Source organism: Gobio gobio, assembly GCF_949357685.1.
Source record: "Gobio gobio genome assembly, chromosome: 13".
Taxonomy (NCBI): Eukaryota; Metazoa; Chordata; class Actinopteri; order Cypriniformes; family Gobionidae; genus Gobio; species Gobio gobio.
In genome coordinates, this window is record NC_137106.1 from 6,689,926 (window position 1) to 6,717,511 (window position 27,586).

The 27,586-nt window shown below is 34.6% G+C and overlaps 1 protein-coding gene across 1 annotated transcript in view; it reads left to right on the forward strand.

Moving 5' to 3' along the window:
* Positions 1–1,904: 1,904 nt before the first annotated feature.
* Positions 1,905–27,586, forward strand: part of hao1 (hydroxyacid oxidase (glycolate oxidase) 1) — a 34,326-nt gene continuing 8,644 nt past the window's right edge. Inside the window, exons 1-5 of the mRNA XM_079832923.1 lie at positions 1,905–2,098; positions 11,322–11,473; positions 16,573–16,828; positions 19,885–20,060; positions 27,248–27,339. Coding sequence (XP_079689049.1) covers positions 1,962–2,098; positions 11,322–11,473; positions 16,573–16,828; positions 19,885–20,060; positions 27,248–27,339 — 813 coding nt within the window. The 5' untranslated portion in view covers positions 1,905–1,961. The remainder of the gene's footprint in view (positions 2,099–11,321; positions 11,474–16,572; positions 16,829–19,884; positions 20,061–27,247; positions 27,340–27,586) is intronic.

Consider the following 27,586-nt stretch of genomic DNA (forward strand, 5'->3'; position numbering starts at 1 on the left):
CCTCAAGATAAGATGAAAAAAAAAGGCAGAAGTACAATGAAAGTATCTAAAGTAATTCCAGGATGTTTTATATAATTTTAAATGATCAGAATGCATCTATGACTAAGGGTTCTAAAAATATGGCTTCTTATAGGAAAGTGTTCACGTGGCTCAATTTACCCCAAGTTAGGGGTAAGTTGATCCAAGTCCAAACGGACCATCTAATTGAATCTGAATCAAACCTATGTGAAATTGTAAAGATACATTTACCTCTTTTAAAAACACCTTCAATAATCACATTTCCTTTTACAAATATGAATATTTATTTTCTTAAAACTAATTTAAATAACTTAAACCCAACCAAATGAAGTTGAAATTTCACTATCTTTAATTGTTTGCATTTCTGAAACAAAATGTTGGTCACCAAAGTTGTAACCTTCCCAAAAACAGCCTAAACAGAGTTTGTTGAGTAAAATTACATACAAAACTCATGCCCCTACTTGGAGCTTGCATGGAAATGAGTTCATTATGAAGCATTCAGTTTAACCCTCCGGTGAATAATTTTACGTTTTGTTGTTTTAGTTGTTTTTTACTTAATTCAAATTGTTACGTGAACACGAAAAAGGTTAAATGGTCCTGAAATAATAGTCACACTTGTATTGTTTGGGTCAAAAATTAGCGCATTGGAAATTAATGGGAGACGCATTTACTCTACACTCAGCAATGTTTTAACCCAGCAGTTGGGTTGTTTTAACCCAGCGTTTGGGTTGTTTCAACCCAGCGGTTGTGTTGTTTTGACCCAGCAGTTGGGTAGTTTTAACCTAGCAATTGGGTTCTTTTAACCCAGCGATTGGGTTGTCATTTAACCCAACCCATTCACTGGGTTAAAACAACCCAATCGCTAGGTTTGTCCATTTTCAACCCAACTTGGGTTGTTTTTAACCCAGCATTTTTTAGAGTGTAGTGGAAACTTTTGGTACTGCGCACAAACACATTCTCACTGAAAGCTCATTTGTTGAGATATCAACCTCAAATCTGGAACACAGCTTCTTTAGAGTTATGGCTTTGATTAGCTCACAGTTTTAGAGTAAAATATGTTTTTTGGATATGTACATATTTCAAATAAAAATTAAAAATAGCATTTTTGTGCTTTCATTATAACAATAAAAAAATCACTTCAGCAATAATCTTCCAAGTGCTGTCTTAAAAAAAAAAAAAGAAAAAAAAAAGAAGCTTACTGTGCTCCAAAGCATTCAAAATATATGACATTTTCAGGTCCATGCTCAAAAATTTAATAAAGGGATTATAACTACTGCATAAATAAAATTTAGTTCCATAAAATCCCCTGAAAATACAAAATATTAAATTCAAAACATCACTAAAATAGTACATTCCTTTCATTGAAATACTAATAAAAAAAAGACACAAAGAGGGTTAATAAACAATTGAGCATCTGATAGTTTGTTAACTGATACTTTGACTGCATCAGTGAGTGTGTGAAGTCGAGGTGTGTGTGCAGCGGTTGTGAAGCGGTTACGTAAAGCTGCAGAGGAGGCACATCTGAACATCCTACACACACCAAGTCTGAAAATACTGCCATCACTCAAACTCACGCCAGGGAGAATCTCACCAAACCTATTGGGAAATTATCTGCAACACCCCCACCCAAAAAAATCCTAATGCTCCTATTTTTCTTTATGCAAAAAAAAAAAAACTGATTTAACTCAGCACACGTAATCCTTTTTCTGCCATAGGCAATTGTTAATTTCATGCATACGAGTAATTTTTATTTGACCATATTGATTTAGTGTTATCCACATGTTTGTGAGGAGAAGCCCCTTTAGCGGCATGTGACGGGGCAAAGGGACCGACGCTGGATAAACATTAGTTGAAAGCCTGCAGAAAGTTCACACAGAAAGTTAATTATTCATCAGTGGTGAAATCCAGCGGCTTGAAGAGGTTTGAGTCTCATCAGTGGAAACATGTCAGACATGCTGGTGTGTGTTAGCGATTATGAGCTTCAAGCTCAAAGGCTTTTGCCCAAGTCCGTGTTTGATTATTATTTCTCCGGAGCAGACGAGCAGGAGACTCTGCGTGATAATGTCGCAGCGTTCGCCAGGTACGTGACGGTACAAGCGCCGTTTGATTTGACAAGCTTTGATTACAAAGAAGTACAAAAACTGGTCCAGCTCAAGATAATTCGTGGGTTTGAGTAGAGCCAACTCAAATTAAACAAATGAGTTCAATCAAATTATCTTTTATGAGTATTTAGAACTTTCTTTTTCTTTTGAGTTCTCAAAACCGAGAGACTTTCATTGTTTTGAGTTGTAGGAACTTGTTTCTTTTAATTTAGACTAACTTAAATTTAACTGAAACTGCATGGGCTGGGATTTCTATTTCCCAGCATGCTTTGCCATGACACTCAAAAGGGAGAGTAAATGCCAATATTAACTGTTTTTTTTGTGTGCAAGAATAATGTTAGGGGTGGAGATTTAGTAGTGTTTAAAGGAACACTCCCCTTTTTTTGAAAATAGGCTCATTTTCCGACTCCCCTAGAGCTAAACAGTTGAGTTTCACCGTTTTTGAATCCATTCAGCCGATCTCCGGGTCTGGCGGTAGCACTTTTAGCATAGCTTAGCATAGATCATTGAATCTGATTAGACCGTTAGCATCTCGCTCAAATGAAAAAAAAAAACTCTCATTCCATAAAAATCAAGGAACTTTGTTGTTGTACCATGAGTGCAGCGGCGCAATGATATTACGCAGCGCCTGAAAATAGTCCCCAGCTCTCTCTGTGTAAGCAGGTTGTCACATTGGTTATGTTGAGGGAAGTTAGGGCGTTTTCACACCTACCTTGTTTGGTCCGAATTTTCGGACTTTTCAGTTTGGTCCGAATCAAAATTGCAGGTGTGAAACCTCCCCCGTGCCACGGTCCGGACCAAACAGACGAAATTTGGTCCGACAAAAAAAGGTAGTCTCGGTCCGGATCAAACTGAACAAAGGTTCGGTTCGTTTCTAGTGTGAAAGCATTTTCTGAATGGTTCGTACTTTCAGATTCAGACCATTTACAGGAAGTTCCTGTTTATGTTTAAATATTATAACGTTATTTTTAAATTCAATCTAGGCTACATTGATTATGAAAAGTGAAAGTATGCGCAATATGTCAGTAGACAAAGTCAGAAATAATTTTGAACGAAATTTTGTATGATTTTGCTTAGAAAGCATTTCTTTAATGGGAATTTCGTTTTGTATAAATTGTATCTTAATTTTAATCAATGTTTCATCAGATAATTGCCTGAATTTAATAAATAAGAAGCAAATAGTCTATAGCAGACAATAATCGCGGGAGCAAGCACATGCTTTACACATGAACTGGAGTGCGTCTCAAATAAACCGAAACTCAGCAGCTACTTGCCTCACAAACATGAGAAATATGTGTATATAAAGCTTGAAATGTCCACTTTTAAACGTAACAAATAAAAAAATAGTCAAGCAATGCGCACTGTTCAATAGTGGCAACGATATGCGTCCGTTCATTCAATTTGTCAAAGACGCTGACGTCAGACGCACGTCCGTTTACAAACCAATCAATGTCCAGATGCAGCCCACATAGATGATGACGACAGGACGCAAGTGCGTCATGTAAAGTTCTTTAGTCCGCTCACATAATTGCAATGTGAAACCAAACCAAAACTAACCGAATATATAAAAAGTATCAAAACATGAACTTCGGTTCAGACCTTGGTGCGGACTTTCAGGTGTGAAAACGCCCTTAGACTATTTTCAGGCGCTGTGTAATATCATTGCGCCGCTGCACTCATGGTACAGTTTAAATTTCCTTGATTATTACGCAGGAATGAGAGAATAGTTCCTAGACATATCGGCCTAGAAAATCACAACTTTTCATTTCTCGTCGGTCTTAGTACACGATGTAACTACAGAAAGAGTCAAGTTTTAAATAGGAAAAATATCGAAAGTCTTTGGTAATTTTTTTGAGAAAGATGCTAACGGTCTAATCAGATTCAATGGTCTATGCTAAGCTATGCTAAAAGTGCTACCGCCAGACCCGGAGATCGGCTGAATGGATTCAAAAACGGTAAAACTCAACTATTTAACTCTAGGGGAGACAGAAAATTAGCTTATTTTCAAAAATAGTGGAGTGTTCCTTTAATGTTTTGCTATGTTAGTTTAGAAGAGTTTCTGTTATGGACGAGTGGAGCAAGAGCTCCGTTTGAGAACAGATTTATGTCAAATGTTTCATATCGCTGTCCTCTTTCAGCAAGTGCTATGCTCATGCTACCAAAGCATTGTGTTACTAATTAGCAAGCATTTATTGAATTGGCTAGGTAAAGCTAGCCAAGTTTCCACTACTAAAAATATTTAAGTTGATCCTTTTAGGTTGAATGTATGAATAGCTTACTCAAATACTTGAAGTTAAGAGCAATTAAAATGTACGAGTACAAAATAAAAATCTGCAAGTTCTGCTCACTTAAACTTAAAATTTCTTAACTTAACCCCTCTCCGGTCTTCGGGGTGTTTTCTGACTCCAAAAGACGTTTACTCAAATAAAAAATAAAAAGTTCCCTTTGTCCAAATGGCATGAGACTTTATATGGTGGTCAACACTCTCTAGATCTACAAATAAAAAAATGAACTGGATTGATATCTTTTTTTATGTTCGTGTGACAAAAAAAGTCACACTCAGAAAATGGACAAAATTCATCCTCAAAAACAGAAACAACACAGAACACGCATACAGAAATGAAGTGGCACACTTCCAACAATGCATAAAACATCCACAATTCAAAATGATCATGCTCACACACACACACACACACACACACACACACACACACACACACATGTTGGGTTTTCATGTTTTATGGGGACTTTCCATAGGCGTAATGGTTTTTATACCGTACATACCGTATATTCTATCCCCTTACACTGCCCCTAAACCTAAACCTAACCCTCACAGGAGACATTCTGCAATTTTACATTTTCAAAAAACATCACTTAGTCTGATTTATAAGATGTTTTCCTCATGGGGACCTAAAAATGTCCCCACAAGGATGAGGATTTCGGATATTGCTATCTTTGTGGGGACATTTTGTCCCCATAACGTGATGATTACCAGTCCACACACACACACACACACACACACACACACACACACACACACACACACACACACACACACAGGAATACATTTGTTATGGCTGTTCAGTTCAATGCATTTTGATGTTCATGTTGTGTATTTTTTCCTCAATATGTAATATAACTGTTCATTTCTGTTAATTTTTGTTCTGTTAGAGTCAGTAACTGAAGTGTAGATTAAATTTGTAGAATTATAATATAGTCAGATGTTTGAAATAAATGATAAACTCTAAAGTCTCCAACTTTTCTCTTGTTCAGGTTTGATTGTAATCATAATGTAACATCATTGAAAAAAAGATTTTTTCAGTACAAAAAAATGCTGAACTTTGACAAAATTAATTAATTTGAATTGTTATAAATATGATTTCATAACATTAAGATATGAATCCAACTGAAAAAGATGTCTTTCAGTCTGTCAAATAGCACATCTCTGCAGCCATTTACTGGTAAAAGTCTTTTTTTTATTTTAAAACTGTATTTTCCAAAAGATGGGCAAAAATCTTACACTAAACCATGTTAAATTATCCATGTTATCCCTACGAATGAAAGTTAGAAATTTGGGTCTTTTATAAAGTGAATTTTACATTAAAAAACAGATTTTGTGTGAAAATCCATTAAAAATATATATATTTTAATTTATTTATATAAATTTTAAAATTATTATAAATACTCCAAAAACTGCACAGATCTTGAGTAAAAACATTAATAAACAGAGTAAAATTACATTTGTTCTTAAAAAAATATTGTCTGTGGAGACCCCAAAGACCCCTGAGTGTAATTCCCAAACGAAGGCCTGAGAAGGGTTAAAAAATTTGATGTAACTGACTGCCTCAATTTTTTTTTTTTGCCAACTTATTCAAGTTTACAATGTGGGTCATACGCTGTAAAAACTATTTTTATAATTTATAAATAAAGCAATGATTATTGGAGTATGTTTTACAAGAAGTTAAGTTTTTCTACTTCAATATTTTTTTAGTTATTAGCGGTTTCTTTATAATTATTTGTGAAATTAACAATTTTTGAGTGAAAGTAATGGTATGTTTACATGACAACGATGTACTAAAACAGAAAAGTTCCACACAGGTGACAACGTTGTTAAAATGATCCCCATTCACACAGATCAGCGTCAGCGAGAACAACTAAAACGCTGTATTATTCATGCCAGGCCAGTAGATGGTGATGTGACTTTGTAAAGAAACACTACACGCCTATAGACTGAACAAGTAATACAAATGCGCACGACGTCTCCGTTTTCACAAATTCACGTTTTTGTAGTTCTCAAAAACTTGCACTTTGAAACTCGTTTTCAAAAGTTTGTTTTTAGGCGCCCAGAACACCATTGTCGTGTAAATGAATGGCCAAATCGATTAAAAGTTTTTAGTTGAAAACTGTGTTATGTTAACGCCCCCCTCAATCTAACACCAAAGTCTATTTTAACACAAATAAAGCATATTTATGAAAGCATTAACATGTTTTTCAGTTGACTAAGCGCACTTTCCTTCTAATACATCACTTTGGATTTGTCTGTAATTCGTATAACTCTATTTAAAGGGACAGTTCATCGAAAAACATTCTGTCACCATTTACTCACCCTTGAGTTGTTCCAAATCTGTATAAATGTCTTTCTTCTGCTGAACACAAAAAAATATATTTTGAACATTGTGTGTGTGTGTAACTAAACAGTTGATTGACCTACATAGTATGGGGAAAAAATACTCAATGAGGTCCAAAGTCAACCATTTTTCTTTTTTTTTGGGGGGGGGGGGGGGGGGGGGGGGTAGTTTGTCAACTATCCCTCTAAGGACAGATCAAGTATTTAGATGTCAGATCAACACAATGTTTCACAAAATAATGTTTAAAGATGAACTTCCATGAATCCCACTGAAGAGAATCACCACAGTTTACCACAAATAATGCATCTGATGCTATGTAGGCTACTAACAAGCTGCTGTAACAAGAAATGCATGTAACCATCTGACACCGGTGGCTTAAAGATAAAGGCCTGACTGCACAGAAACAGCCTTAGTTATAAATATAAACCATTCACCACTCAGGGTTTTCTGAGGTTTTGTGAAACCAGATGCTGGTCTTGTAACCCAAGGGTTGAAGGTTCAAAGCCCTCGAGCAAAACACACAACCTCCTGTTTCTCCAGGCGTTATACAAAAACATGTTCCAAGTTGTTCAGAATAAAAAAAATCTATCTATCTATCTATCTATCTATCTATCTATCTATCTATCTATCTATCTATCTATCTATCTATCTATCTATCTATCTATCTATCTATCTATCTATCTATCTATCTATCTATCTATCTATCTATCTATCTATCTATCTATCTATCTATCTGTCTGTCTGTCTGTCTGTCTGTCGTCCATCTATCTATCTATCTATCTATCTATCTATCTATCTATCTATCTATCTATCTATCTATCTATCTATCTATCTATCTATCTATCTATCTATCTATCTATCTATCTATCTATCTATCTATCTATCTATCTATCTATCTATCTATCTATCTATCTATCTATCTATCTATCTATCTATCTATCTATCTATCTATCTATCTATCTATCTATCTATCTATCTACCTGTCTGTCTGTCTGTCTGTCTGTCTGTCTGTCTGTCTGTCTGTCTGTCTGTCTGTCTGTCTGTCTGTCTGTCTGTCTGTCTGTCTGTTTTGGCAGCAAAAGGGGGACCAACACAATATTAGGAAGGTGGTCATAATGTTATGCCTGATTGGTATATATATATATATATATTAGGGCTGTCAAAAGATTAATCGTGATTAATCGCTTCCAAAATAAAAGTTTGTGTTTACATAATATGTGTGTGTACTCTGTTAATTATTATTTATATATAAATAATATAAAAACACACACAAGCATGTGTATATTTAAGAAATATTTGCATGTATATACTGTATATACATTTATATAATCTATAATATATATAAATATAAAAAATATAAATATTTTTTCTTAAATATATACATGCTTGTGTGTGTATTTATATATAAATAATAATTAACAGAGTACACACACATATATTATGTAAACAAAAACTTTTATTTTGGATGCGATTAATCGCGATTAATCTTTTGACAGCCCTAATATATATATATATATATATATATATTCAACTGGAAATTATGAGTTTAAAAAGGGATAAAAAATAAAAATGAGAGTCAGTTATGATAAAAATTCACAACTATGACATAAAAAGTCTAAATTATGACATAAGACTTAATTGAGATGTCAAAATTATAGCAAATTGTCAATTATATACAGTCTCAATTTGGAAATTTCGACATAAGTCGAATAACATGATAGAAATATTCAAATGTTTTACTTATAATTATGACTTAGTATGTCATAATTTCGACTTTATATAATTATGGCTTAGTATGGTAATAATTTTGACTCATAACTATGACTAAGCATGACATAATTTTTACTTTTTAATGTCATAATGATTATTATCATGATTTAGCCAAGAAAGTTTTTTCTTTATGTGGCAGAAATTGGTTTTCACACTGTTACTGTACAAAAAAAGTTAATTGTTCACTGAAAAAAATAGTCAATTCAATTCAATTCAATTCATTTTTTATGGGTTAGATCAAGTAAAAACAAACCCTGTTTATGGACATTTGAGAAGAAAACCTTTTCTTGAAATATGATCTCCTGATTTATGATTGTCTATGAACCCTATTCGGGGTCATCGAGCTACACGGCATGTAAAGATTCGGTGAGAGAAATGAAACAATGTTAGAAAATATGAACTCTGGCTGTAATAGTTCGAGTCAGGCCATCACAATGTTGACAAGAATGACACTTTTCCTAAACGTTTGGGCCTAATTTTAGAGGCGTGTGGGTCAGTTATAATTGTGTGCGTTTATCTTGGCCCGGAGCGCTCGTGTGGGTGAGCAGCTCAGCCACTTACAGCACTGTCCAGATGAATAATGCCACTTTATATTCGTCATATTCACATATTTATAAAATGTGCAAACAAGACGTCCTTCAGGGTCACAGACACGCGCTGTGAGAGTTAAGTGAGCTGTGGTCAGACGACACCATGAGTCTCGAAATCAGCACTAATTTCACAAGTCGAGGGGGAATTCATAGGCAATACAGGAAGAAATAAGCAAACATTTATCTGTTTAAAAATACAGTTCCCACCATCCAGGTGTAGTTGTGTTTCGTGTTTATTCAATGCATTTGGCTGAAAATAGCCTAGAATAGATTTTAAATTCAAATAGTGGAAGATTTGATCCAAAACACATAGTTTTTTAATCTTAAAAACAAGTATTTTCAAAAATCAAATAGTTTGCAAAGTTTGGTTCCTGACTGTACTAAAACATTTTTTGTTTTTACTTTAAGCAAATTTTGAGATAAAAAGTCAAAATGATGGCAAAACTAAGTCATAATTATGAGACAAAAGGTCAAAATTACTATTATGACAGTCAAAATTATGACACTAATTCATAATTGTGAGATAAAAATGTTACAATTATGACACTATTATGAGAAAAAGTCAAAGTTCTGACATATTGAGTCATAATTATGAGATAAGAGAAGATTATGACACTAATTCATAATTTTGATCTATAAAGTTAAAATTATGACATGCTAAGTCAATTGTGAGATAAAAGTTAAAATTGTGACATTAAAAGTCTGACTGTCATAATTGTGAGATAAAAATATGTTACAATTATAACACTATGAGACAAAAAGTTGAAATTATGACACGGAGTCATAATTATGAGATAGTCAAAATCACGACACTAATATATAATTATGAGAAATAAAGTTGACATCATGACATGTTAAGTCTGAATTGTGAGATAAAAAGTTGAAAATGATGAAATAAGTAACAATTATGAGACAAAAAGTCACGTTTATGACACAAGTCATAATTATAACAGTCATAATGATGACATACCAAGTAAATTATTAGACAAAAAGTCAGTTATGACAGTCATCATTGACATAAAAAGTCAAAAGTATGACACTAATTCATAATTATGAGGTATAAAGTTAAAATTATGACATGTTAAGTCTGAATTGTGAGATAAGAAGTTAAAATTATGACATAAGCCATAATTATAACAGTCAAAATTATGACATACCAAGTAATTTATTAGACAAAAAGTCAAAGTTATGACACTAATTCATAATTATGATAAAAAGTTACAATTCTGACATAAAAGTAAGGTTAAGTCTGAATTGTGAGATAAAAAGTCGATAATTATGACACTAATTCATAATTATGAGGTATAAAGTTGAAATTATGACATGTTAAGTCTGAAAAAAACATGCAGGAAACAAACTATCAAAATACACATTTAATTAAAAAAAGATATATTTTTGAAAATAGTTGTTTTAAAGATATATAACCATTTAACTTTAGATTAAATTTCATATACAGTTTTCCATAACCCCCTATAATGTGACAACATGCCCCGCTGTAGAGTAAAAGTGTCAAATGAACAGTTTAATTAACAATTCATCTCGTTTTTCCCCTGAGCAATAACAGAAATGTTCAGTTTGTGTCTACAGAAATTGACTTTCAAAAATAAATTAAACCTAAGAGATATTCATTATTAAAAACGGTCAAATCCATGAATCACATCCAAAACAAAAGTTTGTGTTTACATAATATATATGTGTGTACTGTGTATAATTATTATGTATATATAAATATACACTCATTTATGTATATATTTAAGAAATATTTGCATGTATATATATATATTTATATATAAACATTTTATATGAAAATATAATAAATGTTTCTTAAATATATACATGAATGAGTGTGTATTTATATATTCATGATAATTATACACAGTACACACACATATATTTAGGTAAACATTTTTTTGTCTTCATCATATACCATAATAGTATATGATCATCAATAATATGGAAGCCCATATATCATATATACCATATACTATGATCATCAACTTTTAAATCTCATTATTTCACATTTTTAAGCTCAGAAATTATTTTTTATTCCATACATTTTAAAAATTGCTTCAACACATGTTTGGATCAAATATAGACAAACCCAACTGTTGGTTTACATCTTAAGTTAGTCCATATTTGACCCAGACATGTGTTGAAGCACGTGTAATTATGGCATTTGGTGTTATTTCTGAAATGTGAATTGTGTCCTGCAGGTGGCGCTTGTACCCTCGTGTGCTCAGAGACGTGTCCGCAGTGGACATGTCCACCACAGTCCTGGGTCAGAGAGTCAGTATGCCCATCTGTGTGGCAGCTACAGCCATGCAGCGAATGGCACATCCCGACGGAGAGACGGCCACTGCCAGAGGTCAGACACCCACAGGCCTCACACTCACAGCACATTCAATACTACCAGCAACCACACGGGGGCGCCATTAGCCCTTCATCCACACTACAGTCTCTCCTGCTCCCAATCACACTCAACTACCACTCCCAGAAATCAACCACATTCACCATAGCCTACTGCAGTCTCTGTGGCCAACAGTGTGGAAGCCCATTTCTGCCACACCGTTAAAACAACATCTGCTTTAGTAAATCATTGGCATAAATAATTATAAAAAAGTTATAGTACATTTTAAAATGATTACACACCAAGTCAATTATGAGAAATAAAGTTGAAATTATGACATACTAAGTCAATTATGTGACAAAAAGTCAATTATGATTATGACATAAAAGTAATAATTATACGATAAAAAGATGATGACACTAATTCATAATTGTGAGATAAAAATGTTACAGTTATGACACTATTATGAGGAAAAAGTCAAAGTTTTGACAAATTGAGTCATATTTATGAGATAGTCAAAATTATCACACTAAATCATAATTATAACAGTCAAAATTATGACATACCAAGTAAATTATTAGGCAAAAAGTCAAAGTTATGATATACAGTCATAATTTACAAAGTCAAAATTATGACACTAATTCATAATTCTGAGGTGTAAAGTTGAAATTATGACATGTTAAGTCTGAATCGTGAGATAAAGTCAAATTTATGAGATAATTATGACATAAAAAGTGAAGATTATGAAACTAATTCATAATTGTGAGAAATAAAGTGGAAATTATGACATACTAAGTCAATTATGTGACAAAAAGTCATAATTATGATTATGACATAAAAGTAATAATTATACGATAAAAAGATGATGACACTAATTCATAATTGTGAGATAAAAAAGTTACAGTTATGACACTATTATGAGGAAAAAGTCAAAGTTATGACATATTGAGTCATATTTATGAGATTGTCAAAATTATCACACTAAATCATAATTATAACAGTCAAAATTATGACATAAGTAAATTATTAGGCAAAAAGTCAAAGTTATGATATACAGTCATAATTTACAAAGTCAAAATTATGACACTAATTCATAATTATGAGGTGTAAAGTTGAAATTATGACATGTTAAGTCCGAATCGTGAGATAAAGTCAAATTTATGAGATAATTATGACACAAAAAGTGAAGATTATGAAACTAATTCATAATTTTGAGATATAAAGTTTGAAATTATGACATGCTGAGTCAATTGTGAGATAGAAGTTAAAATTGTGACATTAAGTCAAAATTATGACTGACATCATTGTAAGATAAAGATATGTTACAATTATAACACTTTTATGAGACAAAAAGTTGAAATTATGATACTAATATTTAATTATGTTATAAAGTTGACATGTTATGTTAAGTCTGAATTGAGATAAAACATTGAAAATGATGAAATAGGTAACAATTATGAGACAAAAAGTCAAATTTATGACATAAGTCATAATTATAACAGTCAAAATTATGACATACCAAGTAAATTATTAGACAAAAAGTCAAAGTTATGACATACAATCATAATTGACATAAAAAGTCAAAATTATGACATAAAAAGTGAAGTTTATGACATGAATTTTGAGATATAAAGTTGAAATTATGACATGCTAAGTCAATTGTGAGATAAAAATATGTAACAATTATAACTCTATTATGAGACAAAGTTTGAAATTATGAAATACTGAGTCATAATTATGATATCATGACACGTATATAATTATGATATAAAGTTGACATTATGACATGCTAAGTCTGAATTGAGATAAAAAGTTGGACATGATGAAATAAGTAACAATTATGAGACAAAGTCAAATTTATGACACTAATTCATAATTATGACATAGTAATAATTATGAGATAAAAAGTGAATATTATGACACTAATTTATAATTGTGAGATAAAAATGTTACAGTTATGACACTATTAGTTAAAGTTCTGACATATTGAGTCGTAATGACATAAAAGTAATAGTTACGACACCAATTCATAATTATGAGAAATAATGTTGAAATTATGACATGCTGAGTAAATTGTGACAAAAATCAGTTATGACATAAAAGTAATAATTATGAGATAAAAAGTCAAAATTATAACATTGAATTGTTAGATAAAAAGGTAAAATTATGACATAAGTCATAATTATGACATAAAAAGTAATAATTATTACATAAAAGTGAAGATTATGACATTAATTTTGATATAAAGTTAAAATTATGACAAAATTTAATTGTTACATTAAGTCAAAATTATGACTGTCATCATTGTGAGATAAAAATATGTAACAATTATAACACTATTATGAGACAAAAAGTTGAAATTATGAAATACTGAGTCATAATTATGAGATAAAGTCAAAATCATGACGTATATAATTATGATATAAAGTTGACATCATGACATGTTAAGTCTATATTGAGATAAAAAGTTGAAAATGATGAAATAAGTAACAATTATGAGACAAAAAGTCAGTTATGACACAAGTCATAATTATAACAGTCAAAATGATGACATACCAAGTAAATTATTAGACAAAAAGTCAAAGTTATGACAATCACAATTGACATAAAAAGTAAAACTTATGACACTTATTCATAATTGTAAGATAAAAAATTAAAATTATGACATACTGAATCAATTTTGACAAAAATAATGATGAGATAAAAAGTGAAGATTATGACACCAATTCATAATTTTGAGAAATAAAGTTGAAATTATGACATGCTAAGTAAATTATGTGACAAAAATCTGTCAATTATGACATAAAAAGGTGAAGATAATGACATGAATTTTGAGATATAAAGTTAAAATTATGACATGTTACGTCTGAATTGTGAGATAAAAAGGTACAATTATGAAATAAGTAACAATTATTAGACAAAAAGTCAAATTTATGACAAGTCATAATTATAACAGTCAAAATTATGATATACCAAGTAAATTATTAGACAAAAAGTCAAGGTTAGGACAGTCATAATTGACATAAAAAGTTAAAATTATGGCACTAATTCATAATTGTGAGATAAAAAATTTAAATCATGACACTGTCAATTATGACAAAAATAATAATTATGAGATTATGAAGATTATGACATGAATTTTGAGATATAAAGTTAAAATTAAGACATGTTAGGTCTGAATTGTGAGATAAAAAGGTACAATTATGAAATAAGTAACAATTTACAAAAATAATAATTATGAGATAAAAAGTGAAGATTATGACACTAATTCATAATTTTGAGATATAAAGTTGGTCATAATTGTGAGATAAAAATGTTACAATTCTGACAATATTATGAGAAAAAGTCAAAGTTATGACATATTGAGTCATAATTATGATATAAAGTTGAAATTATGACTTGTTAAGTCTGAATTGGGAGATAAAAAGTCAAATTTATGACAAGCCATAATTAAGTCAAATGATGACATACCAAGTAAATTATAGACAAAAAGTCATAAATTACATAAAAAGTCAAAATTATGACACTAATTCATAATTATGAGGTATAAAGTTGAAATTATGGCATGCTGTCATAACTGTGATAAAAAAAATAAAATGATGACATACTGAGTCAATTATGACAAAAATAATAATGAGATAAAAAGTGAAGATTATGACACAAATTCATAATTTTGAGATATAAAGTTGGTCATAATTGTGAGATAAAATTTTTACAATTATGACAATATTATGAGAAAAGTTGACATATTGATTCATAATCATGAGATAGTCAAAATTATGACACTTAATCATAATTATGATATAAAGTAGAAATTATGACATGTCAAGTCTGAATTGTGAGATAAAAAGGTACAATTATGACATAAAAAGTGAAGATTATGACTTGTTAAGTCTGAATTGGGAGATAAAAAGTTAAATTTATGACAAGCCATAATTAAGTCAAATGATGACATACCAAGTAAATTATAGACAAAAAGTCATAAATTAGATAAAAAGTCAAAATTATGACACTAATTCATAATTATGAGGTATAAAGTTGAAATTATGGCATGCTGTCATAACTGAGATAAAAAAATAAAAATTATGACATACTGAGTCAATTGTGACAAAAATAATAATTATGAGATAAAGTGAAGATTATGACACTTATTCATAATTTTGAGATATAAAGTTGGTCATAATTGTGAGATAAAAATGTTACAATTATGACAATATTATGAGAAAAGTTATGACATATTGATTCATAATCATGAGATAATTTTGACTATGACACTTAATCATAATTATGATATAAAGTAGAAATTATGACGTCAAGTCTGAATTGTGAGATAAAAAGGTACAATTATGACATAAAAAGTGAAGATTATGACATGTTAAGTCTGAATTGGGAGATAAAAAGTTAAATTTATGACAAGCCATAATTAAGTCAAATGATGACATACCAAGTAAATTATAGACAAAAAGTCATAAATTAGATAAAAAGTCAAAATTATGACACTAATTCATAATTTTGAGATATAAAGTTGGTCATAATTGTGAGATAAAAATGTTACAATTATGACAATAGTATGAGAAAAGTTATGACATATTGATTCATAATCATGAGATAGTCAAAATTATAACACAATCATAATTATGATATAAAGTAGAAATTATGACAATTATGACATAAGAAGTGAAGATTATGACATGTTAAGTCTGAATTGGGAGATAAAAAGTCAAATTTATGACAAGCCATAATTAAGTCAAATGATGACATACCAAGTAAATTATAGACAAAAAGTCATAAAGTACATAAAAAGTCAAAATTATGACACTAATTCATAATTATGAGGTATAAAGTTGAAATTGGCATGTTTTTTTTTTTTGACAGTCAAAAATGACATGACACTGAGTCAATTATGAGATAAAAAGTCCAACAATGTCATTTTATGTCATAATTTCAACCTTTTATATCCTAATTGTGCATGTATGTGGCAGAAATGTGCTTCCACACTTCCATGAAGGCAGAGTTTTCCTCTAGCGGTGGAGCTTAGCAGACAGAGGCGTGTTAGCATGGCCCTCTGTGATGAACTCAAGCCCAGTGTCTTGTGTCTGTTCTGTTCCCGCCCTCAGCCTGCCTGTCCCGGGACACGGGGATGATGTTGAGCTCATGGGCCACCTCCACCATAGAGGAAGTGGCGGAGGCCGCACCTGGGGCCGTGCGCTGGATGCAGCTGTACATTTATAAAGACCGGGCGCTGACTCAGTCTCTGGTCAGGAGGGCAGAGGAGGCTGGGTATAAGGGTATCTTTGTCACAGTGGACACACCTTATCTTGGCAGGCGACGCGATGACGTGCGCAACCGATTTAAGCTGCCCTCTCATTTGAGGTAAACGCTGAGACAACCACACGTGACGCGAGTGTGTGCCAGCTGCATGCTTTACAGACTGTGTGTGTGTGTGTGTGTGTGTGTAAACTCAACAACACTGTGAATTCTTCATCAGTAATAACCTGACCGCATCTCTTTAACAATCAACAACTGCTGATTTCACTGCAGCTTTAGCACATGTCGCTTTCTCCGCTGGGTTCTGTCCTTATAAACAACGAGCACAACTTTAACAGCATCGCACGACAGGACGAATCATCATTTGCTTTCTCTGATTCTCTCCTCTGATCATATCAACACCCAATCACATGACACGCTTACAGCCAATCAGAACACCTAAAAACCACATAGCAACGCCCTGGCAACCACCCACAACACATTACTCAAGTCTGCATGACATGACATCCCGTTTTTGTAGCATCAGATGTACAACTTAAACCAGACTTATTGGAAAAACAAACAATCCAACTCATAATTGTGAGATAAGTCAAACTAAGACATTGAGTAAATTATCAGAAATATAATTATTACACTCAATTATGAGAAAAAAAAATCATAATTATGATATAAAGTCACATTTATGACAAATACTAAGTCATAATTATAAGTCAAAATTAACAATTAGGTCAATTGAGACAAAAAGGAAAAATTATGACAAATCATAATTATGATATAGAAAGCCACATTTATGACATAATAACTCATAATTATAACAGTCAAAATTGACATGCAAAGTCAATTATGAGACAAAAAGTCAAAATTATGTCATATATAAGGGATAAGGAACGATCAGGCAATGCACTATATAGGGGATAGGGAGCGATCAGACAGTGCACTATAGAGGGGATAGGGAGCGATCAGACAGTGCACTATATAGGGGATAGGGAGCGATCAGACAGTGCACTATATAGGGGATAGAGAGCGATCAGACAGTGCATTATATAGGGGATAGGGAGCAATCAGACTGTTCACTATATAGGGGATGGGGGACGATCAGACGGTGCACTATATAGGGGATAGGGAACGATCAAACTGTGCACTATATAGGGGATAGGGAGCGATCAGACAGTGCACTATATAGGGGATGGGGAACGGATAGGGAACGATCAGACAGTGCACTATATAGGGGATAGGGGACGATCAGACAGTGCACTATATAGGGGATAGGGAACGATCAGACTGTGCACTATATAGGGGATAGGGAGCGATCAGACTGTGCCCTATATAGGGGATAGGGAGCGATCAGACTCTGCCCTATATAGGGGATAGGGAGCGATCAGACTGTTCACTATATAGGGGATAGGGAGCGATCAGACTCTGCCCTATATAGGGGATAGAGAGCGATCAGACAGTGCACTATATAGGGGATAGGGAGCAATCAGACTGTTCACTATATAGGGGATGGGGGACGATCAGACGGTGCACTATATAGGGGATAGGGAACGATCAAACTGTGCACTATATAGGGGATAGGGAGCGATCAGACAGTGCACTATATAGGGGATGGGGAACGGATAGGGAACGATCAGACAGTGCACTATATAGGGGATAGGGGACGATCAGACAGTGCACTATATAGGGGATAGGGAACGATCAGACTGTGCACTATATAGGGGATAGGGAGCGATCAGACTGTGCCCTATATAGGGGATAGGGAGCGATCAGACTCTGCCCTATATAGGGGATAGGGAGCGATCAGACTGTTCACTATATAGGGGATAGGGAACGCTCAGACAGTGCACTATATAGGGGATAGGGAACGCTCAGACAGTGCACTATATAGGGGATAGGGAACGATTCAGAATGAAGGGGCAAATGAAGTCTGGTTTCACGTTAGAGTCACGTGATCTGCTGTAGCTCCAGTCCAGAGACACGACAGCACAGAGTTGGTCCAGACCAGAAAACGAAGCAGACCCATTTGAATTCTGCACAAAATGATATTTTAAAGCGATACGGAGGAGAAACGCTTGGAGATTAAGAGGAAACTGCGGCTTCATGGAGCTCAGCGGCTCTGGCCGAGCTGTGATATAAACTAAACACTATTGGCTAAAAAGGGGAGGAGCTGTTCGATATGTCCCGCCCTGTCTTCTTGTTTCAGAGGAAATTACGTCAACATATTGAATAATGCTGCGCGTTTCAGGGCTCTTCAGTGGGACTTTAATGCCTCTGCTGAAGCTGGTCACCAGCATAAGGTAGGGGGGAATTCAGGTTGATTGAGACACTTTTCCCCAGTCATCTCAATGGCAAAAAGTGTCCCAGTCAACCTGAATTCACCATATGTTTTGCATTCTGGGATCCGCATGGGATGCTGGTTGCTGGTTTCCAACATGGGAAGTGGGACTGCGGATGATGTTGCCTTGAACCAACATGGAATTCATGCTGGATTTTTCAACAGGGGCCCGATAAAGAAACCCCACAAGACTGATCACATCAACACTTTACAATTCCTCTGAGGGTTCTTTATAAACAAAGCCTCCGTTTTCTCTCACTCACGGACAGATCATTTTACAGATTTGTTGTCCCTTGAAAACCAAAGCGCTCACTGAAGAGCTTTATGTATGTATGGAAACAGAAATCTCTCTCTTGAACCAGGGAATCTAGAGTAGATCACGCCGCTCATGGGGATTAACACTCGCCGCTTCAGCTCCGTCAACACTCGCTACATTATGCTTTTTATGTGGGGAAACATTCAGATATCAGCAGTTCTACAGATATATGCCATCAGCGGCCCGCTATAAAAATGCCCTCATGAAAGTAAAGCCTTCCTGCTTGGGATCCCACGAGGTGAATTACGGCAATTAGAAAACCCAAAAAGCTTCACCGTATATTTCAGCACAACTGCCTCCGTCTCCATCAGCGGTGACACAACATGAACTTCACCTCAACCCTCCCGGAGACCTTTCGCTCGGCCCCACAAATCAAAGCGCACCAGCGGCAACAAGGTGCCATTGAGCGCGAGCGCCGGTGTTTGGATAAAACCCCTGCTCAGTTTTCATACACTGACCAAAAACAACACTCACAGGACTAATTCCATTTTGCACTCCATTTTTTTCCCACAGGATGGCCAATTTCGAATCCCCTGATTTAGCGTTCTCCTCAAAAGAGGGTTATGGGGAGGACAGCGGCCTGGCGGTGTACGTTACTCAGGCCATAGATGCCACGGTGAAATGGGACGACATCGCCTGGCTGAAGAGATTGACCTCCCTGCCCGTGGTGGTCAAAGGCGTTTTGACAGGTGAGCGATCCTCGTGTGTTTTTGTGTCATCTGCGATCCTCGTGTGTTTTTGTGTCATCTGCGATCCTCGTGTGTTTTTGTGTCATCTGCGATCCTCGTGTGTTTTTGTGTCATCTGCGATCCTCGTGTGTTTTTGTGTCATCTGCGATCCTCGTGTGTTTTTGTGTCATCTGCGATCCTCGTGTGTTTTTGTGTCATCTGTGGTTGTGTCCGAATGCTGTCCAGTGGGTCAGTGACCTTCAATGCAGTCTAAAGACCTGAAACAAAATAAAGTGAGCTTTAATAAACAAAGGTTTAGTGGCAATGTGTATTTTTAAATAAAATTAAATTTTATTCAATAATGTAAAAAGTTCAATATTAAATTAAAACAAACATCAAATAAAAAATTAAATAAAAGTAATATAATAAATATATTAAAATAAAATATACTGTAAAAAAATAAATAAATAAAAAAGTAAACCAAATAATGAATATTCAATTAAATTAAAACAAACAATAAAATAAAAGTAATATAATAAATATAAAATAAACAATAACAAATCTAATGTAAACATTTAATTAGAAAAATTTCATAATATAACTAATATTAAATTAAAACAAATAAAAAATAAAAGTATATTTGTTTGTTTTTGTATTTTTTCTATTACTTTTATTTTGTTTTTATTTTATGTTTTAATTTAATGTATTATTTGGTTTACTTTTTTTTATAAAAAAAAATTACAGTATATTTAATTTTATTATATTACTTTTATTTAGCTTTTTATTTTATATCGGTTTTAATTTGATATAATATTAGTTATATTATCAAATTTTTACATTATATTTGTTGTAAAAATGTTATTAGAAAAATGTAATAAAATAACTAATATTAAATTAAAGCAAAAAAGCAAAAACTAATATTAAATTAAAGCAAATATAAAATAAAAAGCTAAATAAAAGTATTATAATAAATATAAAATACAAAACAACAACAATTAGTGCAAACATTTTAATTAAAGAATTTAATCAAATAAAAAATATTAAATTAAATTAAAACAAATAAAATATAAGCTAAATAAAATAAATAAAAAATAAATATAATAAAATAAAATAAAAAACAACAACAAAAATACTGTAAACAAATTAAATAAAAAACAAATATTCAATAAAATGTAAAAACCCCTTTACTGTCACCCCTTAACCAGTGGTAAATTAGGTATCATTCGAAAGCTTACGAACTTGAAATCGGACATTGGGTTACCATGGAAACGGTACTCTAAATTCTTGTAGCGGGCTCATCCCCTAGTGGGCGGTTTCATGTTTCATGTTACAACATTTATTTTAACTACTTTATAGATTAAAATCTTTTCTAATCTTGACAAAACACATATCGTCGAAAAGGTCTGAGTCTCAAGGTTCCATTTTGATGGAAGTGACATTTGGACAGAAATTTTGTAATTTGTTACAGGAAAATGCATGGAATGTGGATGACTCCCGGTGGCTATTTTTGGTACTGCGTCTAAACAAAATCTCATGGGAACTTCAATTTTTGTGATATCAACTTCAAATTTGGAACACAACTTGGTTAGACATATGGCTTTGATTTTATAGTAATTTTAGAGAAACATTTTTTTTTTGTTAAATTTAAATTTTATATAAAATAAAAAAAATATTTAGTACATTATTTTTAATTTACAGTAAATTGAATCTCCCATAACTTTTTTAATACTTTCATCTTTTGAAATGCTTTCACTTCAGCTTCAATAATATGCAGAGTGTATTTGGAATATAGACCAAACTTATGTCTATATTCCAAAGCATTCTTGAATTACAGCCCTTTAAGTTTGGATAGTGCATTTTCATGTGTATTCTCAAAAGGGGGGGGGGGGGGGTGACAGTTAAGGGGTTAAAATATGAAAACTTACACTAGTAGCTGATCTCAAAGCCAACAGACATGAATTAAAGGCTACAAAAGTCTTCTCTCTCTAACGTCTCTCACACTTGCATCCTTCAAAAATAAAAGCTCTTTAATTGTTCTATTCAAGAAAGCATCTTATTTTTAATAACCAACTTGAGTTAGATATGGTTCTTTGGAGATTAATTTGGCATTAGAAGCTTTTAAGATCAATTTATTAATTTATGGATTCTTTACAGATGTTTCCTAAAGAACTACAGAATAAAAGTCCTGACTTTCTGGTTCAAACTAGCGTGTGGAATGTTCCCCGTCTCTGATACCGAACCGCCTATTTGCATAATATAATCAAAACAAAGCGGACGTTGACCCCGTCTGTCAGCGAGGGCCCGCTAATTAAAGATAATGTGTCATTTATCTTGCGGGAGGAAAAAGCAGCCAGAGCGTGAGCGGTGAGGTTATCTCGGACACGTCGAGAAGCTTTACTGCTGTTATTGTGTCTTCAGATAAACTTTTATCTTCTCTCTGGCTCTGGAAATGGCACATTGTGTAAATAAAAAAAGAGCAAGTACAAAAAAATAAAAGGTTTTAATTTCAGCACAGACCAAAGGATATAAATGTATTCCTTGACAAACCCGGAAAGGTATGATGGGGGGGGCTAGGGGTAGTTGGGGAACGCCATTAGTTATTTTAGCTCATGTGTGGAACATAATTTTCCTTGAAAAGTGTATCCTTTCCTCTTGGCCTCGGCTTAAAGGAAAGCGCCATTTAATCATTTTCGGGGCTTTTCCAAACAGAATGGACTTAAATTACAGACCATGCAAAGCTACATTTTCAACTTTTCTCAAGATGCTTTCCTGTGCAAAAGTTGCCGTCTCATAAATTAATAAATGAGAGGACCTATTGTGTCGCCTGGATGCCAGCCGAACGTAGCCCCGCCCACAACATTTGATGTCGGGAAGTTCGGTCTGGACTTGATCCGTTGTGCTGGAACCAGAGCTGTTCAGACCAATCAAATCATCAGGGCGGGCTTTAGACGATGATGGACAGATGATCAACAGTAACGTCATCATCACGTCACCAAAGAGCGCTTGGGTTGAATTCGTTCACTAAACGGAGAACTTGTTGGTGTATGCGTTCAGCTTTACTATTGCTCTCAAATATATTATGTGATATTTAGACCCAGGAACACAGGAAACCCTGCCAAAAAAACACATATTTTACCCCCCCAAACACCATTTTTTTTTACAGAGAACACCCCCAGAAAGCAGTTGGGCGGGTTTGTTGTGAAAACTTTGCAACACTGTCTGCACGCACAACAAGCACAACTTGAGGAGCACAACAACGAGTTTGAGGTGTTGACTTTGCCTCCAAATTCCCCAGATTAGATTAGATTAGATTCAACTTTATTGTCATTACACAAGTACAAGTACAAGGCAACGAAATGCAGTTTAGGTCTAACCAGAAGTGCAATAGCAGCAAGTGCAGGATATACAACGTTTGCATAAGTGCAGGACATGGATATGTACTGAGTATATATAAATATATCTATAAATAGAGAGATGGTTATTACTATAAACAGAATTTACAGGTGGATATGTACTATGAATATAATATAATATACAGATGGCTATTACTATACACAGAATTTTACAGATAGAGGTATACAATGATATGTTAGGCTAAAATGAGGAATATAGCAGTGGATTAAGGTAGTGCAATAAATTATGGACAGAAGCTATCCGAAAAAAAAGTGTAAAAGTGCTGTGGAAAGTGGTTGCATATTACAGTTAGAAGTACAGTGCAAAATACAAATGTAAACAGTTGTTACTGTAATAAACAGTCGGTAGTGCAAATGAGCATCATCCAGTTACGGTGTGGTAGTGCAAAATGCGCAAGTAAACAGTTGTTACTGTAATAAACAGTCGGTAGTGCAAATAACAAAGTGAAGGCGGATGTGAGGTAGGAGAGTTAGCAGTATATGAGGGAAGTGGATCAGCGGGGGTTTGAGTTCAGTAAAGAGACAGCTCTGGGGAAAAAACTGTTCTTAAGTCTGCTGGTCCTGGTCCGGTGGATCCTGAAACGCCTGCCGGAGGGCAGGAGAGAAAACAGTCTGTGGGCTGGGTGAGAGGAGTCCTTGAGGATGCTGGAGCTCGATGCAGGCAGCGTTTCCTCTGGATGTGCTCGATGGCAGGCAGTGGAGTCCCTGTGATGCGCTGGGCAGTTTTCACCACCCGCTGCAGTGCCTTGCGCTCCGCAACAGAGCAGCTCCCATACCACACTGCCACACAGCTGGTCAGGATGCTTTCTATTGCGCAGCGATAGAAGTTCACCAGGATAGCCGAGGAGAGCTGATTCTTCCTCAGTGTCCTCAGGAAGAAGAGGCGCTGGTGAGCCTTCTTGACCAGGCTGGAGGTGTTGGTCGTCCACGACATGTCCGCCGAGATGTGGATCCCCAGGAACTTGAAACTGGAGACACGCTCAACAGCCATTCCATTGATGTGGATGGTGTCGTGTGTGCCTCTTGACTCCTTCCTGAAGTCCACGATGAGCTCCTTCGTTTTGGTGGTGTTGAGGAGCAGGTTATTATCAGCGCACCATGTGGCCAGATGCTGGATCTCCTCCCTATAGGCAGTCTCATCGTTGTTGCTGATGAGACCAATCACCGTTACCGATCTCACTCCAATCGAGCATCTGCGGGATGTCCTGAACAAACAAGTCCGATCCATGGAGGCCCCACCTCGCAACTTACAAGACTTAAAGGATCTGCTGCTAACATCTTCGTGCCAGACACCACAGCACACCTTCAGGGGTCTAGTGGAGTCCATGACTCGACTGGTCATAATGTTATGCCTGATTGGTGTATATATATATATTAGGGATGCCACAATTCTCAATATAATATTGAATCGTTCGGTACGGCCTTCACGGCTCAATACGCGCTTGCGAATTGCGGTTTTTCGGTTTTGCATTGAATTAATTATTTTTCTGCAAATTCTATAATTTGCCTCCATCCCAATACTGAACAACGCGACATACATTCACATCACACGTTAGTGGTAGAGTAATACTCACGCAACACTATAGTTATTCACAATCACCAAAGTTCATTATTTGCATGCGTTTTAAAACCTTGCCGGTTTCATTCGCGTGTGTGGTTTTAACATGAGCTTCTCAGAGCGCGCGCACTAAACGCCTGTCAAACATGTGATTACTGAACTAAGAAGTCGTCTTACTGCGCTACTACTGTCAAATACACACAAGGTTAACATAAACACAGTCGGTTATGTGTAAAGTGAAAGTAAAATCGTGTGTGTATATTAGATGCACGCAGGTCTTAAATTGACAGCAGCGCAGCCTATAGTGAACATGCTGTCCTTAAAGGGACAGTTCACCTCTAAAATGATGTCATTATTTACTCACTCTAGGGCCCTATTTTGACGATCTGAAATGCAAGTGTCAAAGCACGAAGCGCAAGTAACTTTGTGGGCGGGTCTCGGCGCTGTTGCTATTTTCCCGGCGGGATAAATGGCTCTTGCGCCCGGCGCAAATCTAAAATGGGTTGGTCTGAAGTAGCTTCATTATTCATAGGTGTGGTTTGGGCGTAACGTGAATAAACCAATCCGAGCGTCATCCAACATTCCCTTTAAAAGCAGGTGCGCAAGTTCCATTATGGATTGCTATTATTATGGCGTATTTACCAGGCGCACGCCAGGAGCGGTTCACAGCCGAGGAGACTGATGTGCTTGTAAGAGCAGTGAAAGACAGAGAAGTGAAGTTGTAATGTTGTACATTATGGTAAAGGTGATTTCACAGTCTTTTTTTTTTTTCAGTCTTTCAGTTTTTTCAGTTTTTCAGTCGATTTTTTTTCCTGGTTCTTGACGGACAAACCAATTTGTCAGATATCCTTATATACATATATGTCTTGCCACTATTGGGCAAACAGGTCTTATCCTTAATTATTACAATTAGCCTGAATCATTTGTAAGCTAGATTTATGCCTATTTTTTTCACATCTTCGTGGCACACCACAATGATTTCCGTCATCTCATGTGTTAATATTTTTTTAGTGTAACAATTTATGATTTGCAAAAATAACTGTTGCATCTGTGTAGATTACATGAGCAAAGTGTATGCGCGTTGTGCACGCTATAGGCTACATTATGGTCAAGCATGCGCCCTTAAAATAGCATAATGAACAACGCGCAACGCGCCACTGACTTTAGACTAGGTTTTTTCTGGTCAGTGGCGCAATTGTTTAATGGAACAGCAAAATAGCACCAGGGATTGTTTGCGCCGGAACACGCCTCCTTTTTTGCGCTGAACCGCCCAGGGAGCGCAAGTTCATTCACTAGTTTAGCGACGTGCTTCTGTGGAGGGAAAAGCGCGCTTTGCGCGGGTGCAAAATAGGAATGACACATGCGTCGGTGTACAAAGTCAATTGCGCTGGGTGCAAGATAGGGCCCCTAATGTTGTTCCAAACCTGTATTCATTTCTCGATGACAGAATTTTCATTTTTGAGTGAACTATCCGTTTAATGTTAATACAACAACAAAAGACAAAGAGAAAATCACTCGCTGCTCTTGACTGAAAAACTAATACAGTAGCTTTAATAAGAATCAATGTATACTTTATAGTGAAGTCTATGTAGTGTTTTATTTTTACATTTATTCATTCAGTTTCATACTTTAATGATGCTGTACTGCTCTGAGCTGCCAGTGTAAATCTTTATATATATATATTTATTTTATATTATACAATACACTAGGAATACAAGGTTTTTTTTAAAATAAAGTTAAGTTTAAGGAAGGTTTTTCAATTCTTTAAAGTAAAATAAAGAAAGAGTATTGCAATTAAAAAATTTACTTTTTTCTCCTTAACCTCTTGCTTTTCCTGTCGCCTAAGAATAGAATAACAAAAAACCGAACCGAACCGAAAACCGTGGTTAAAAACCAAGGTATGTATTGAACCGTGGACTAACTGTATTGTTGCATCCCTAATATATATATATATATATATATATATATATATATATATATATATATATATATATATATATATATCATTTTGCAACTAAAATGATATGTTTAAGTTATACGTTAAAACTAGTGTAGGATATAGCACATTTAAATTATATTACTGAATCTGAATTAGCATTTTGCTCCAAACATGCACATTTGGTATGGAAAATACATTGCCATTTTGCATATCACATTTCAAATTAAACATTGCGACCCACATGCTTCCATATTGTAAAAGATTAATGTTCTGCTCACGGCGGATCTTGCCGTTTCAGCTGAAGATGCCAGGGAAGCGGTGAAGTATGGGGTGGATGGAATACTTGTGTCGAACCACGGAGCAAGACAACTGGACGGCGTTCCAGCCACTGTAAGTGTCCACTGGAGAAAGGAGAGCTCCAGCCACAGGCCCTCTGCACACCGTCCTCTGAGGCCTTTCAATGCATCTGCGATAGTGTGAAATACAGTCAGTGGACGCCAGACAAAGGATTTATGTTATGATCTATAATTAGTGCGGAGATGATCTACTGGAGCTCTATCCTTCTAACACAACACAACACAACAACACAACACAACACAACCCAACCCAAAACAACACAACACAACACAATGTAACA